This window comes from Patella vulgata, chromosome 3 (genome assembly GCF_932274485.2).
Source record: "Patella vulgata chromosome 3, xgPatVulg1.2, whole genome shotgun sequence".
In the NCBI taxonomy this organism is placed as follows: domain Eukaryota; kingdom Metazoa; phylum Mollusca; class Gastropoda; family Patellidae; genus Patella; species Patella vulgata.
In genome coordinates this window covers 64,018,176-64,034,971 of record NC_065881.2, presented here as the reverse complement: position 1 = coordinate 64,034,971, position 16,796 = coordinate 64,018,176, and the positions used below count along the sequence as shown (strand labels likewise).

Below are 16,796 nucleotides of genomic sequence, written 5' to 3'. Positions count from 1 at the left end.
TAAGACTATAGCGCATGTGCACTGTGCAGTTTTAAACTTCCGAGACGACAAGTCGACAAGTCGATGATACGACAGTTTCGCTTTTTGTCGTGCCGTCGTATCATCGACTTGTCGTGTCGATAAGTCGATGATACGACGGCACGACAAAATCGGGTCGATGACACGACAAAATCACGCGATCTTACGACAGTTTGTTCTGTCGTAAGATCGCGTGATTTTGTCGTAAGATCGTGTGATTTTGTCGTGTCGTCGTATCATCGACTTACAGTGGCGATAAGTCGATGATACGACGGCACGACAAAATCACACGATCTTACGATAAAATCGGGCGATCTTACGACAGAACAAACTGTCGTAAGATCGTCTGATTTTGTCGTATCATCGACCTTATTTTGTCGTACTGTCGTATCATCGACTTATCGCCACGACAAGTCGATGATACGACGGTACGACAAAACACTAAACTGTCGTATCATCGACTTGTCGATTTGTCGTCTCGGAAGGTTAAAACTGCACATGCGCTATAGTCTTTATCTACAAGACCCTTCTATAAATATTCGCTAAAACACTTAGCACATGTGAAAACAATATAATTTCAAAGTTAAAAGAGTTTAAGAAAATATATTTTTATAGGTCTGGGTTTTTTTTTTTTTTTTTTTTTTTTTTACATTTGATCTGTCAACACTCTACCTACAGGCCGCGAATCTAGATGGAATTTGTTCAAATTTGGCACAATCCTTACTTTCAAAGAAAGAATGGCACTCTCGGAGGTAAATGCATGACCGAAGCACTACTGTCACATTGAAACCTGTTTTTTTTTTTTTTAAAAATCTGATTTCTTCGATCGACTGTTTCCCTTGTTTCAAGTTAAATGATGATCTATTGGTTAGAACGTATTGAGTAAATGTACGTTATCACTAATATGGATTCAATATGTAATATTTCTCATGTTGTTTAATCAATTTTTGACATACTATTTTCCAGTTGTATCAAACATCATTGATACCATTTTATTGATTCTAGAATTATTTGTAAAACTAAATAAGAGACGTGGGGGTGGGGGTATGAGGCTTTTAGAGTGTGTTCATAGTTGAAGATATTAGTGATGTCAAACGGATGCAAGCCTATATGCGATATGGTCAATAACGGCTGCGGATCGTTTTCTCCACCTCATAAAAAAACTCCTGCATCTATTGGGGTGTCGTGGGGGGGGGGGGGTATGAGGCTTTTAGAGTGTGTTCATAGTTGAAGATATTACTGGGCCTATTTTTACTCATCTAGGCCTCAATCCCATTAGTGATTTCAAACGGGAGAGAGAGAGAGGGAGAGAGAGAGAGAGAGAGAGAGAAATGGGGTTTAACGTCCACTCGACACAAATTAGGTCATTTCGGGACTTACATGGTTTAATTTTATTTCAATAAATCGTTTGCGCGTAGGGGTCTTTAGCAGTGGGAGGAAACCGGAGGACCCGGAGAAAACCCACGAGGTTGGACAGGCGACCCTACTCCTTGTCACGTACAACCGGGGATTCGAAACCACGCCAGTTGACTCAATGACAGGCTGCGAATCGTTTTCTCCATCTCATTCAAAAAAACTCCTGCAACTATTGGGGTGACGTGCTGCACTATGATAAAAATAATGCTGTGATTTTAAAGAATGTGGCCCGATTTGGTTTTTCTACAATCACCTTCCCACCCTGTCTTCTGATATCACTTTTAAACTATCGCTCCAGTCATCTATAAATATTGGTGGGTGTCGTACACATGGCAATGAATGCTTACTTGTTCGATACCTCCCGACACCACTTTTTCTTCAAGGAATTAACTTAGCTAACTCACTTTGGTCCTGCTATTGTAATTCTAGATTTTTTAATATAATACCAAATATAATTCACTTGTGGGCACAAAATGTTTCATTATTTTCAGAAAACAAATAATTAATCACCGTTTTCCTACTATCTCTTTTATATTTATCAAATCTGCTACTTAGGCCTATATATGATGTAATGAGTACAGCTGTATTTTTGTGACTTGTAGAAAGAGACTAGGACAATAAGTCGACATCTCGACGTTACGATAAAAATAACACGATGATAGGACAGAATGAAGTGTCGTATGATTGCGTCAATACTGTCGTGATGTCGTGTTGTCGCGTTATGAAAAGGGCGAGATTTAACATGGCCACTATCAGCCACCATATTAAAGACCTAAGATGTATTAAAATTATCAGGAGCCGCCGAGGTATAAGACATAATATGTCATGTCACCGTGGTATTTTAAGGATCCAGAAAGAGGTGTACTTCACCCAATTTCTCATAAACATATTTTATAAATATCTATTACTATCTTCTAGATTTCAATTTCGTACAAATTTTCTCTTTAAAATAAATTTTAAAAAAAAGATATGAAACGGATGTGTTTGGCATTCTTCTGTTTTTATATTGTATTATTTTAGCTCAGATTTTAGAAATAGTGATATTTCCAATATATGAAATTCTTTTTGTGAAAACGGTTGTATCCTTGTCCTCAGTTTTCATTATTTAAAAAGAAAATGGAATGCGCTCTTCCATGTATTTCGATGGTCTTACTCCCAAAAAAAGAACCGCATATTTGCCACGTGTGCCTTGGACCAGGAAACCTCTCAATACAACCTAAAATAATACACATATATTTTTATGGACAGTTCTCGCACTGCGCCGTGTTATTCGAGGGGTGGCGGGGGCAATTTGGCCAGTGTGGGCAAAGCTGCTCCGCCGTTGTTCCCGGTGACCATTTAAAGGCACATATAATTTATAAGACAGCACATGTACAGTTGAGTATCTTTCCAAACTAACGAATTTAGAATATGCAACATTTCCAGTTATTACCACTAATTTTTCTCATTGCAGTTCACTTTCAGTGGTATTGATTTTTTGCAGATTCTTTACACGAGGAATCTGAAATATGCCTTTAATCTTATGAAAATATTTTATTATCTTGGCGCCCATCTGTTGGTTTCCACACCTATCATAAAAAACACATAAACATCAAATGAAACGAATTTCTTTAACTCACATTCCTTCCTACACGAAGTCCTAGGTAGGTCTTTAATAGAACAAAAATAATATATTAATATATAAATATATATGCATGAGAGTAGCGGTGGGACCATATCATTTTTCCATTCTGTCATAGATTCATGTATTTTCTTCAGGGGAGTTATGATAATAACATAATTGTGTTGAATTTTTCTATCATTTATTGCTAGCACGTCGGTTCCTACTATGTAATTTTTTCAGAAGAGAAATGGGGTTCTTTTACGTGCACGCTAACGAGAACACAGGTGGGGGCGTTTTCCTTGACAGACCAGACCAGGAACATCCTCGGCAAGCACCTTGATCAAACCCTGAGCACGCGTCATACTCACTAGACCACCGTCGCTCTATATTTTATTCAGAGAAATTAGAATAATTGCACGACTATGTATTGTATTGGCTGTAGATTAAGTGGCAAATCTAACATAATTAATACATGGAACAACGGAAGACGATGACTTTTCGCGAACTTTTCCCCGCTGATTTAACAATGCTCAGTTGATTAGCGGCATTCATTTAGTTCCCAATATCGAAGACTTAATTTTTGCATCGCCAATGTTTGATGGGTTTAGTATGTCCATTTCGTTGCGAACAATCTCAAAACCAAGTAGACCCATTCATTCTATTTTTTTTTCAACAAAAGTATAAACAATTTTCGTTATATAAAACCACAACCAAGCAATTTCTGTCAGAATGTACAGGTATCTTGACCCCACGGATTTGGTAATATTCATTGGATATTTTGTACACCAGCTCAAAGGGGCACATGATTCGTCACTTTATTTTGAACTTTTTTTTTTAAAGCAATATTTTTTATTCAGATTTGTATCTGAATAGGGATTGGGGAACAGGCGTGTACGAAGGCCCATTCCAAATTCCAGATTCCAAATTCCAAATTCCAGATTCCAAATTCCAGATTCCAAATTCCAAATTCCAGATTCCAAATTCCAGATTCCAAATTCCAAATTCCAAATTTGCTGCTGTAGCAAAAAAAAAAATGCCAGTCCTAGGATACCGAGTAGCAGAGTAGCTCACTGCAGAGGAACTTTGCCCCAAACTGTTCACATCTGCCGAAGCAAACCCGAACTGGAATATTTTTATTATACTCTAACTGATTTGCTACAGCAGCAAATTTGGAATTTGGAATCTGGAATTTGGAATTTGGAATCTGGAATCTTGAATTTGGAATTTGGAATCTAGTAATTTGGAATCTAGTAATTTGGAACGGGTATTTATCCGGCCCAGATAGGTAAACTAGAAGTAATTAGTTGTGTAAAATTACAATTTATATAAATTCTAATTTGTTTAATTGAGGGGGGCTGCCAATTTGCTATTTTATCGGTAAGACATGAATTTGGAATTTCGCATTTGGAATTTAGAATTTGGAATTTCGCATTTGGAATTTGGAATTTCGCATTTGGAATGAGCTTTCTGGGCTTTCGTAGACATAGCCTATATTAAACCCCTCTCCCTATTTTGAAGTAACGTAACTCTGCTACTTTAACGACGATGAAATGAGGAATTTGTGTTGTAGAATTATAATTATTGTAGAATTACTTACATCTATCTACTGGCTGATATACACAGTAATACATTGATATCCTTTCATTCGCATTAGTTACTGTATAGGGAGTGGTTCCTGATATTTCAAATATTCCACCATCCTCATTATCAAATGTAATATGTTCCTGTCTATACTGCATACCTGACAAAATTCACCAGTAACATAAGTAAAATTATTACCACATAAACTCAGACATAAACTTTATTACTCCATTATAATTTAATGTGATGATGATGATGATGATGATGATGATGATGACGGTGGTGGTGATGGGTGGAGAAGAGTAAAAGTGATACTGCAATGACAAACTGCTCAGGTCAAAACCCAAAGAGCCCTAGGGACATATATGAAAATTTAAACTAAAATAATTTAACAATACTGATAGTTCATTGACATAAATTAATAGCACAATTTTTAGTTCTTAGCCAATGGAAAGGTTTCATTTTTAAAATATTTTAGTTTAAGTTTTCTTCAATAGGGAATTAAACAGACCAAATTATGTATTGCAATACTTTACTGATATATTTATTTTCTTAAACAATTACTTATTTACCTTTGACAGCTTGACAACTAGGTGGGTCGAAAATGTTTTGCTTATAAAGAAACAATACAAGGGGAGCAACTGCTGGTAGATCTATTGGTTCAATAATAGCACCATCTTCTCTACAACAAAACTCCAATTTAGTATTGTCGTCATAGACGCCATCAGGTAACGTTCCATAATATCTACTACCATAAGCTGGGTTCCAGTCTGTGTCACCAAATTGAATATGCCCACCGCCAGAAATAAAACCTTTAGAAATGAACAAAATACTGGTTAACAAATACTACAAAAATCAGCAAAATTACTGATTGATATCTTGATAAGAGAAAAATCCACCAGCAGCCAAGGCGTTCTTGTAAGATCTATATTCAATGTCAAGGAATTTGACCGAGTAGGTTTTACCGTACCGTGTTCACAAGCTTTAAAAGTCCAAATGTTAAATTAAAGATAACACAGAAATAAAATGAAAATAAATGGGGTTTAACGTCCTACTGTTCTGCTCCGACTGGGCTAATGAAGACGAGAGATATTTACAATCCGAATTCAATGAAGACTCTCGCCCAGTTTTTAATTAATGATGTCATTAATCTGAACGTAAACTTCAATAGGATCCCTTTTAGCCCACACAGATCAAATAGCACCAACGTTTTATGCTCCAAAAATTAATTCACCGTGATCGCTTTACAACATTTTTAGGTATATACGTTAATATATGACAGGAAAGATAACCTTGGAAAACGTATTCGAAACATACGAAAATGTTAGTTATACCGCAATTTCATCGAGTTTTTAAAATTTAATCAAGAACCCCGCACTATATCGCGTTCACAAGCTTTCATAGTCATAAGTTTAAACGTAAACGGGGAAATATTTCCTTGAGTTGTTATAAAAAAAATTCTGGTATTCGTCTGGGTTTCTCCTCGTGGGCAATATCTGTTCTGAATCCTGACCTGTATTCACAAGAAATTATGACACTTTAGTTTGTATTATCAAACAGAACCTGTTTAATACTATCGTGAAGAAATCTGAACTATAAAAAGAAATATAATCTGTTTTTGATCATGATTTTACTTGGTACTGTGCATATTTTACAACGTGAAGGTGGTATTACTGGTGTGTACTAAATACTAAACTAAAATTACCTAACGGACATGTGCCTCCTCTTCTCAGGATACAGTAATTTCCTTTCGGCCAATCACCTCCATGTTTATATTGATTATCACTTGTACAAAAACGATACGTAAAAGAATTGGTACTAAAGTCCCCGGCTAGCCCTTGTGGTCCTCCATGGCCAACACTATTGTCCCCTTCTCCGCGGTGTGTCAAACGTCCAGTCTGAAATAGGTGGTGCGGACATCCTTCTTTTGCCATCAATATGGTATAGTGTCCTTTGGGAAACTCAACAGTAGCTACGATAAATGAAAATAAATAATGTCAAACCAATGTATACACATTTATTCATCCACAACAACAATACATCATGTATTTTTGTCTATTGGGGAATTTTGCTATGTCCATATATGATTATTATATCTTCAGTCCAGTTATTCTAGAATGGTAATCAGTTCCAGATATAGGACAACACATGAACGGAAATGAAATGAAATGGGTTTCACGTCCTTCTGTTCTGCACCGACTAGGCTACTCTTACTTTGAATCCCAACTGTCAAGGGATTTTTCATTGCATGCCAAAGTGTATAGGGGACCTCGGTGTTTCGTCCCATCTGAACGACTATGCGTAGTCTCTTGCCAGGCCCTCCGCCTTGCACCATCGACAAAGGGGCACTGCGACGAAAAATCCCTATGAACTTTCATGGTCAACACAGGGTATGAACACGGGACCTCCAGATTAGCAAGCCAACGTCTTACTCACTGAACCACCGTGGCTTCCAATGGACAACAAACAATCAAACAAAAAAACAAACCAACACACCAACAACACAAATAACGATCAAAATATATGTAAATGTCAAAAGTTTACCCTTCGCTTGTAAGACGGTTCTGCAACCAGTATCGGGATTCAATCCATCAACACATTTACAACTACATACCCCTTTAACCAGGGTAAAATAGCCACCATTTTCACAGGTGATACGACGACCAGGACAAAACATTGCTCAAATAATAAAAAAAAAGTGCTAAAAGTTATTAAGAAAGGCTTGGGTGTTTTATAGCATATTGACACAATAAGGATTCTATTGTTTAGTCAATTTGAAATTAAAAACAAATTGTCAACAAGGGATTTTATATGTTCGGATATATCTCAACTTTTCGCTGTTCCTATGAAATAGGAAATGTGCTAGCATATTAAGCGGACTTTGAATCCACTTCCGTTCAAATGGTTAAGAATCTGCATTGACTCTCACAAAGTCAATATTTATCTTCTGAACATTGCTAAATAAATACTATTCGTTTTAACCAGCGTTTCATAATACGGGTCAAAAATATAATACGTGATAAATCACAAATAAGACCTAAAAACTACACAGGTAGCAATTTATGTTTACCTTGACAATTATGGGCTATAGACGCTTCTCTAAACGTGTAATGTTCTCCAGCTACCATTGACACTTCATCAAATAAAGATGTAATTGTTTCACCATATTCAGTTGTGAAAGCCTAAATAAATAAACGACACTTTCAATATGTTCGATGTTAGAAAAAAGAAAATAGATATGAATTAAACGAAAATGTTAACATCCTGAAGAACTCAGCTAGGAGATGGGTTTTCGTTAGTTCCCGTATTTTCAGAGTAGGACAGACTTCATAAAAAGAGTGAAACAAATCCCTTTTTTTGCAGTATATTTGGTCTTGAACACCCGAGACATTTGAGTGACATATTAAAGTGAAACTATTATTTATTCGCACTTTTAAGTATCACGGGTCTTTAAAGATTTTCCTTCGGGCACGTAACAACAAAAAAATAGCCATTAAGTTTAACTTACAGTTGAGGAATAGTGCATCCTTGAACTGATGTCATACCCGTAGGACGTTGTTTCATCAGACGGTAGTTTACCGAAAGCGTACCATAATTCTGTAGGTGGAAAGCCAGATATTATATAAATATTGTCATCGTTGAACTTATATGAATGTATTATTGAAACTCTGAATGATATTCTCAGTGTAAACGTATCTTGGAAACTTTCAGAACTAACCATTCCTTTGATTTGTGGTTATTTTCAGCTGTAATAGGCTATATTATCGTAACGGTCCATGTCTCATAACTAAAATATATATCGTATTGCTTTCGGTGTACTCACCTTTTTTTATATTTTCCCAGTTTATTCTGACCCAGTCATCTCTTTCGGATGATTTCTGTTCATGTAATAACCCAGCAGCATGACCAAGTTCATGAAGACATGTTGTCTGAAGTAGGTTATCAGAAAAACTTTCGTTACAAACCCATAATACAATGGAAACTAGCCCGTGGATTGGATTATAAATGCAAATATACCGTATTAACTTTCACGGTTTCTGGCTTGGATAAATTGCTGGGCGCTAAACTGATTATTTATATTCATTTTTCATTTGTTGAAGGTATTGTAAGTAATTAGAATAATTAATACGCTAAAACTGCAAGCAGTCCAGCCCGATCATTTTCAAAATAAGGTACCTACCAAAGCACAACATCTAACGCGCCTCGTTTTATTTTCCATACGACCAATTGGAGACTGGCACCTGAAAACATATAAACCTTTGTAATTGCTGGCACGAAATGAAACGAAAACGAAATGAGGTTTAACGCCAGAGTTTTCTGCACCAACAGGGCTAATGAAGATGGGTAATTACAGACACAATGAATGTATCTAAATAAAATATGCAAAAACTGATAGTTATAATTGTAAACTGCACGAAAGCGGTAGTTGCATTTGATACACCAAATGGCATTGCTCAGATTTAAAATGATTTTTTTTAGAAAGCATTTAAGTTTTTACATACACTTGTTGTGGATCGTTGAAGAAATGTAAATGGCTTTCATGACCTATCCCATACAATGATGATGTAGTTGAGTTATATGGTACATATCTCAAACAAGTATATTTCTCCCATATACCCATTGCTTGAAGTATTGTTGTTTTATCTTCATTTGCTGTAATATAAAATACATAAAGTTAATTGGAATGAATATGAATGAATGGGGTTTAATGTAGACGTACACACGACATACAGTGTGCTACAAGGAAAATTCCAACTGTGATCTTATAAGAATAAGAAGTATGAAATATTGTGACAATTATAGAGATCGTAATACGGTTGAAATTACATACTTACTGAGAGAAGAATGGTCAAATGTATAAGGTATAATACCCTTTGTCCATCTATATCTTTGAGCAGTATAGACTAATCTCTTTACTCTGTGGTGGGATTCAGAACCCGAAGGAGGTGGAACGTCCTGTACCTTCAAAATAAATTTGTCAAAAAGTAATACATTTGACACTATTCAACATTCTTCTGAATAATCATATGCTAAGTGATTTCGAGTTTAGTAATATGATTAATAAGTAATATTGTATGATCGAAGAGATGAACAACCGAATATTTAAGCAAATATATTGGTGAGTGACAAATTCTGCTTTCATAAGTATAAACTCTGTTAATAAGTATTATTTTTGTTACGAATATGTTTAAAAAGAGTTACCGATTCTTGATTGCAAACTAACCTCAGACCGCTCATCAATGATATGTATACCCATAGTATCAACCGATATAATTAAGGTAACAAATATGTACTTTGAGAAATAATCCATTTTGGAATAAATACAGAATACAGTCCTTTTTCTGAAAATATGTCTTTTTATTCCCGTAGCACTTTGAACTGAGCCATACCAGTTTCTTTAAAGAATGTTTATCTGGTATCACATAGAATTACTCGTTGGATCAAATACTCGACCATATTCCACCAATTAAATTAACACGAAGCAGAATATGCTTGTTTTTACTAAACACCTGTTTCAATTTTCTATTTGAAATCGGTTCGGAAGGGACGTTTTTGGCGATAGACTTCCTCATAGCTGACAATCTTTGTAATTTGTAATACAACCCTCGATCGACGTATAACTCTTAATGGTAATGAACTGAATAAACGAAATAAAGTGATTAAATTTATATAGTACACACATATTTCCACTTAAACGTATTAAGAAGACATAACTCGGAATTAACTGGTCTCATCATGAGATTTCAGCTCTGACACAAAGGTACTGAATCAAGTTGTAACACTTACTCCATCTAAGTTAAATCTACTAAGTTCTTTGTAGCAGAATGTTCAGCTTCACAGTACATAAACTCTCTGTATTTACATCATGTTTATTTTATTTCTCTCTTAGATGAACAAGATACTGTGGGACACGGTGTTGGACTAAGGATCAATCGATTAAAAGTTACATTATTGTAGTTAGAGTAGTTTTACGTGTAATTCTAGACCATAAACATATTATCACATATCTGACAAGGTAAAATTATGAAATATAACCTAATTTACAATTTAACGTACAGTAGACACATGCTAATATATGAGTATGCTTTTTAAATATTATTCATTTGAATCATTTTCTTAAAAAATAACTATATTGCCCTCTTAAAGTTTAAGTAATTGTCGATCTTGGACAAGATAATCCCAAGCAGCGCTGAAATGTTATTTAGTCTGGAAACCACCACTATCAACCCATTTTCCGCCGCCTATTCTGAAAGCACTAACTTGGTCTCCACCTATTCTGAAACCACCAACGGCCATCTGATATTTAGTCCTAGTCACTGACCGGACCACCACCTGCTCTCTAACTACTATCCCGGGCACCAGCTGCTCTGGGGTCCCGGACTAGCGTGTACGGAAAAGAACTATTATTAGAACGATATGCAAATAATAAAAACTAAAGTAAACTTAACTCCCATAACTTAATCGATTTGAATAATTTTGGGACCAGAATAAATTTTATTGAGGTTTTAAATGTGCATGTCTATTTAAATGTTGTTGTTTTTCTCGTATTTTGTATCTTGTTAGTTATGTTAACACACATATAAAATAAAATTGTATTAAGTGTTGCAAAGTGTTTTGCTACACTTATGTTACCAAGAAATAAATTGTATCATTTATGTTTTTACATATATAAATAAAATGGCCATTACAGAAATATGATATGTCATATGAAACATATTATTCACGAAATTAAGAGGGGTGTCGAGTAAACCGTTTCCGGTCTCATCGGTTGGAACTAAAAGGGTTGTCGAGTAAAACGTTTCTGGTCTTACCGTGAACTGATCGCCAATCTGTCCATGTTGTAAGAAAAGTATCTAGTATGTGCTTGACATGCAAAACATGTATTCCGTGTGATATAATTTTCTTCATATAGCTGTCAAATAGCATGAGCATGATGCTATAGTACAGTCATAAAAATGGTGTGTTCAATTTAAAAGGGATATATTCAGTACGGAAGATAAACCATGATCTGGTCGTCCTTGTGAAGTGACTATCCACGGTAATGATGATGCTAGTCTCGACACAATAATGCGGGGCAGGCGAGTAACTGATACTGCACATGACATTAGCAAAACATCAGTGGAACGAATAATTCATAAACATTCGCACATGAACAAAGTATCTGCAAGATGGGTGCCAAGAAGATCCTCACTCACCCAGGCTATTTTCCAGATCCATCTCCCCGCACCGAATACTTCCTCTTCTCACAACCCAAAGCCTCCCCCACGGGCTGCAGATTAGGGACGGGTGATGAGTTCATCACTGCTGCGTGGGTGGGGTAGGGGGTGGGTCACAGTGGTTTTCTGATGGAACATGTGCATTGATGTCAAAGAGTATCGCACTCGGTGCCAAATCTTTATTTATGATGCGCATTTTGAAATTGTGAAGTTAGAATATTGAAGTCAAAAATGAATATTAAAGTCAAAAATGAATATTGATGCCCAAAGTGAAGTCCAAGGGTCAGAGCAATAAGCAATCGTCATTTGACGGTATTATCACCTCGCCGATTTGGTGCATTTGACGAGGCGGAAGTGTCACACGAGTTGCTAACTTTAGAAGGAAGAAGGAACGAATAATGAATCAGCCAATTATATTTCAAGGGAAGAACATTACCACGTGTACGTCAGATAGATTGACTAATACAGCATCGGAAACATAATTTTAAAAAAAACCAACCCTGCTATAAATTTGTGGGCTATTTATAAGATATTCTCGAATTATGTTGCTCTGACATATTTTTATTATCCGAATTATATCGCAATACAGCTTATGAATGTAACTTGAGTGATGCTTAATTGTCCTTGGGTGATGGAATTGAAAATTGAATGGGGTAAGGCTTTTGCTCTGGTGGTGCTTATTCAGATTTAAGACAGAAGTTCCTGTGCAAAACGCACAAACCCAGATCCTCTTATTTTATTTGACTTTTAAAAGTACGGAAACACGACAATATTAGATTCATACCCAGTAACTTGTTTCAACAGTATATCGGTACACATATAACTTCATAAGAAACATTAAGTCACAAATTTAAGTTTAATTCACGTTGATTTTACGGTTAGCTTTCTGTTTGTATTTACATAGTAAGTTATGACTAGCCTTTTTTATTTACATATCAACTAAACACTATAGACTTTTTAAAACATCAAACAGTAAATAAACTTTCACATTCAACATACGTTGCTATTGTATCCATCCGTAGAATAAAATATTTGAGGTATTTCGAAATATTTTCTATTTACATCATGACAGTAAAACATTAACCGCAGAACCGATAAAACTATTAAGAAACTCCCAAGCTAATTAATGCCTTTAAAGTAATATTGCCTTTTTTGTATTGGAGAAGGGTTTCTTGAGACAAAATAGGGTCCTTTCTTGTTTCCCAGTCAGCAATGTTACCAAATTCTTAAAAACTATATCCTGTAGTTATAATGTACTTTCTTTAATCAGTAGATAAGTTACGTGTTTTCCTGAATGATAAAATATGAAATGGGTAGAGAAATAAATCGAATCAACGTTTAATCTGGTTATAAGCTTCTTAGTTCTCGCTCAGTGGTAAAAAAAAATTATTTGGATTAACTATTCGTAGGAGATGGCGTGTTCTATCGCCGCGTACCTCTTTAAATTGCTTTGGAGATTTTAAAATAATATCAAACCGCATATGTTGGCCTAATTTGTTACTTATTGTATTATAAGTGTATTATTATGGATATTTTTCAAAAATATTATTTTAAAAAAAAAAAAAACCTGTTTGTTATTTAGAAATACAGACAATTGCTAGTGGTGTTAAATGAAGACGAGTATAGCCTAATGTAGTGTTGAGGGATATTTTGCTCGAATAAATGCGCTTCCGATTGCTCTTATTTCGAATTCAAACTGCCACGGGTTCTATTACGTGTACACCAATTTGTACATAGTACCTCGGTTTTTCTTCTCATCCCACCGACTACTTACTATTTATTGCCATGCTCCCGCCCTGCTACTTGTGTTAATGTAACCGATGGTGTCATCTAGACTGTCTTAAACATTAATTCCTTCATGCCGATAAACTTGGGACATTTACTTCTACTCTCTGCGTGATATTTGTCTGCTCACTTTTGTCCGAATTTCACTAATAAATGACTTGACTGGGTTTGATGATAAAAAAGACTGTAGAATTGTTAGTTCTACTGGCGTGTGGCTTGGCGGGCGTCAGACTATACAAAAGTTCTGTCAACTCTTGCAAAACAGGCGGAACTGACAGGGGCAGATCTCGAGATTTTGTCTAATTGACTCACATTTCTTGTCCGCTCGTCCACAAGAATTTCTCCCAGCAATGACCTCAAATGCCAAGATATTGACTCAATTTTTCAAAATTTTCTCAGGTTGCTCAGTGTTATAGGCACAATTATATATGACATAAACTTTATGTCAACTTAAATAAAACTGCTTTCCAGCGAGACAACGATCGGCAAACAACTATATAATTATACAATACCATCTATGTTCTACCGGGGCGCTTAATGTTATAGCCAGTATTTTGTTGACATTCATTGTGGCGTGGGATTGTGGCTGGGGTGGCGCCCTAGATTTGGACCCCCCCCCACACCCCTATCTAGATCCGCTACTGCACATGGCCCCTACAAAACTCGCACCTGTGGTGCGCGGTTCCTGACTGCGTCACTCGTACTAGGGGTATGGGCATCAGTCGGTAGCATTTTGGCTACCCCCCCCCCCCCAAACAAAATCGTTATGTACGCCCCTGAACATGCTTTGCTTTGGTTAAGCCGCATTAAGCGTTTCGATATATCAATGCTTTGTAGATGCTTATTAGGTGAATGTCGTGACTGGATGTTCATGAATCCTGCTGCTAATTGAAGTAAAATATAGATGTTCATTTGGTGAATGGCTTGACGGGCTTCAATCAACAGGGTGGACCGAGAAGGTTCCCTGGAATTTTCCAGAGCGGCTTTCACTTGGTAAGGAACAACGTCTAGTCGTTGGGATAAGACGAAAAAAACCAATGTCCTGTGTACACCTTGGCATGCACACAAAAGACCGTGGTCAGGGCTTAGGAGCTCGATGTTAAACCGCATTTCATTCATTCATTCGATGATGATTATTTTCTGCTTAGATCTGTCGAAACTCGGTATAATATAATTTATTTACATCAATATCTTGACTAAGTTCAATAATGAACGTTTTCAGCCCAGGTTTAGCAGACTGATAAACCAAATGATTGGTCGATGCTTTATTAAAAGATAAATGTCAAGATAATTAAACATACATTATGCAAGAGCTAAATCTGCGAATTGCAGGTCTTTCTTTTGGCCTGAAATGTTATCTAAATTATTAATTAGACATTAATTAACTTATCCAGATCAAAGAGTTTAATCTGTTTATTTTGGGATTAGTTTTGTTGTATTTTATAAATATACATCAACACTGCCATAATGTTCAACCACCTGATTAAAGTCCATTTTCTCCTTCGCCGTTTCATATAATGTTGGTCGGTATACTGGACTAAATGCAGTCTTAATGCGAGTATCTACTTAGTATATTTGTACTTAACATTTTATAGACCCAAAGGTTTAAACGTAATTTAATTAATCGACAACTCGCGTATAAGGTCAAATTCTATACTTGACCGTTATATAGTTATTATCCCATCCTAAAGCCAAAACGTAACAGTAACACGTGAAGTTTTCGTGATATTCAGTAGGTCATAATGGGAAAGGCTATTTTCAAATGTTAGACCAGTAGGTACAATCAATAAAACTCCTTTTATTTCAATTATTCACATTATTTCTTTGACACAAATTAAATAAAAAGCTTGATTTACAATAAATATTAAACTTATTAGTTACTATTTGAAGAACGTAAACATTGAGGAGGAATATTGAGATTTCAAGATTGTGGATATGGAGATTTACAGCTTGCTCCTGCAGATACATTCATTCACATTAATGACTACAAATGACCGGCTTTGACATTTCATACGTTTTGGAAAGCTTTCTTCGGAGATAAGGGCTTGCTACTTGCGTCATATAATTGACAATTTAATTTTTGGCTTGAAATAATTACGCAACATAAAAGACATGATGATGTAAACTAAAATCTTTAGTAAACAAAATGCTTGAATATCGATAAGAAGAACAGTTTATCAAACAAAAGAGTTAAGCAGCTTACTTATAATTTGTCTTTTATCATATTAAGATAATGCCTTGCAATATTATGTATACTGTATACGGTTGGGCTACAATATTATCTACAACGCTATTATTCCCATGTAAGATAAGATAATATAAACAAAGTAAGAAACAAAAATTCGAGGTTTTGTCTGCAATTACTAAACAAGCGCTTAACACACATTGTGTGGTCTGTTGATATTGGTGTTAACAAAAATAAACAAATTCAATCAATGGGGTTTGAGGAAAATATCATCACTGGGTGTTACAGGAGGCTAATAGGGTGATTTTGTTATGAGTAAATCATTGGTTTAATGGGATCGTACGATTTAGCTGTCGTCACTGCCTACTTCAGAATCTAGAAGATTTGGAGACTTTTCGGAAACTGGTCTTTAAGTGCAGTTTCCTCCTGTAGCTCAGATTTACTACCGATGTGGTATTTAAGCGCCCTTGTGTTAGGTCCACTTTACAGTTTACCATCACCGTGCCATCATGCATTCTGTTATTGTATCAGTTGTTGTTGTGGCTATTTTACAGCTTACAGAAGCTAGAATTGGAACAGGATCATGTGCCAGACCACCAACACAACCAAATTTTAATTTATCGAGGGTATGTAATATATTCATATTCGTTTCACATTTGCTATATACTTAGATTTCCGAACTAGGTCAATATGGGTGTGGATGGAGATAGCTGTATGGGGCAGCATTTCTAATGTTTTCTCAAATTTTCAGCAGCTTAAATTCTCGTACAATATTTCTGGTGTCCAGTATTACTATGTATGTATATACAAATTTAGAATTTGGCCGTTTTACTATGCCGACTGGTATTTAGGCAGAGAATGGTAAATAGGGAAAACAGAAAGCATGACCTCTGCTGCCGTGGCACAGTTCCCAAATAGCAGAATACGTGTAACATCTACGCTTTTTGTGGCATCGCAGTCGTGGTTTGTGAGATTGCATACGGTGTCATTT

General features: G+C 35.8%; 1 protein-coding gene across 2 annotated transcripts in view; it reads right to left on the bottom strand.

The window, feature by feature from the left end:
• The window catches only part of LOC126814967 (uncharacterized), a 28,430-nt gene extending 17,949 nt beyond the window's left edge, over positions 1-10,481 (bottom strand). The window contains exons 1-11 of one of the 2 annotated variants that reach the window (XM_050540451.2): positions 10,406-10,481; positions 9,454-9,580; positions 9,121-9,271; positions 8,799-8,859; positions 8,442-8,547; positions 8,127-8,215; positions 7,689-7,800; positions 7,163-7,297; positions 6,324-6,590; positions 5,191-5,430; positions 4,635-4,778 (exon numbers count right to left, since the gene is read on the bottom strand). In XM_050540451.2, coding sequence (XP_050396408.2) covers positions 4,635-4,778; positions 5,191-5,430; positions 6,324-6,590; positions 7,163-7,297; positions 7,689-7,800; positions 8,127-8,215; positions 8,442-8,547; positions 8,799-8,859; positions 9,121-9,239 — 1,273 coding nt within the window. In that variant the 5' untranslated portion in view covers positions 9,240-9,271; positions 9,454-9,580; positions 10,406-10,481. Of the gene's footprint in view, positions 1-4,634; positions 4,779-5,190; positions 5,431-6,323; positions 6,591-7,162; positions 7,298-7,688; positions 7,801-8,126; positions 8,216-8,441; positions 8,548-8,798; positions 8,860-9,120; positions 9,272-9,453; positions 9,581-9,842; positions 9,972-10,405 lie in introns of those variants that run through there. The other variant, XM_050540450.2, reaches the window with a different exon arrangement.
• Between the last annotated feature and the right edge of the window lie 6,315 nt (positions 10,482-16,796).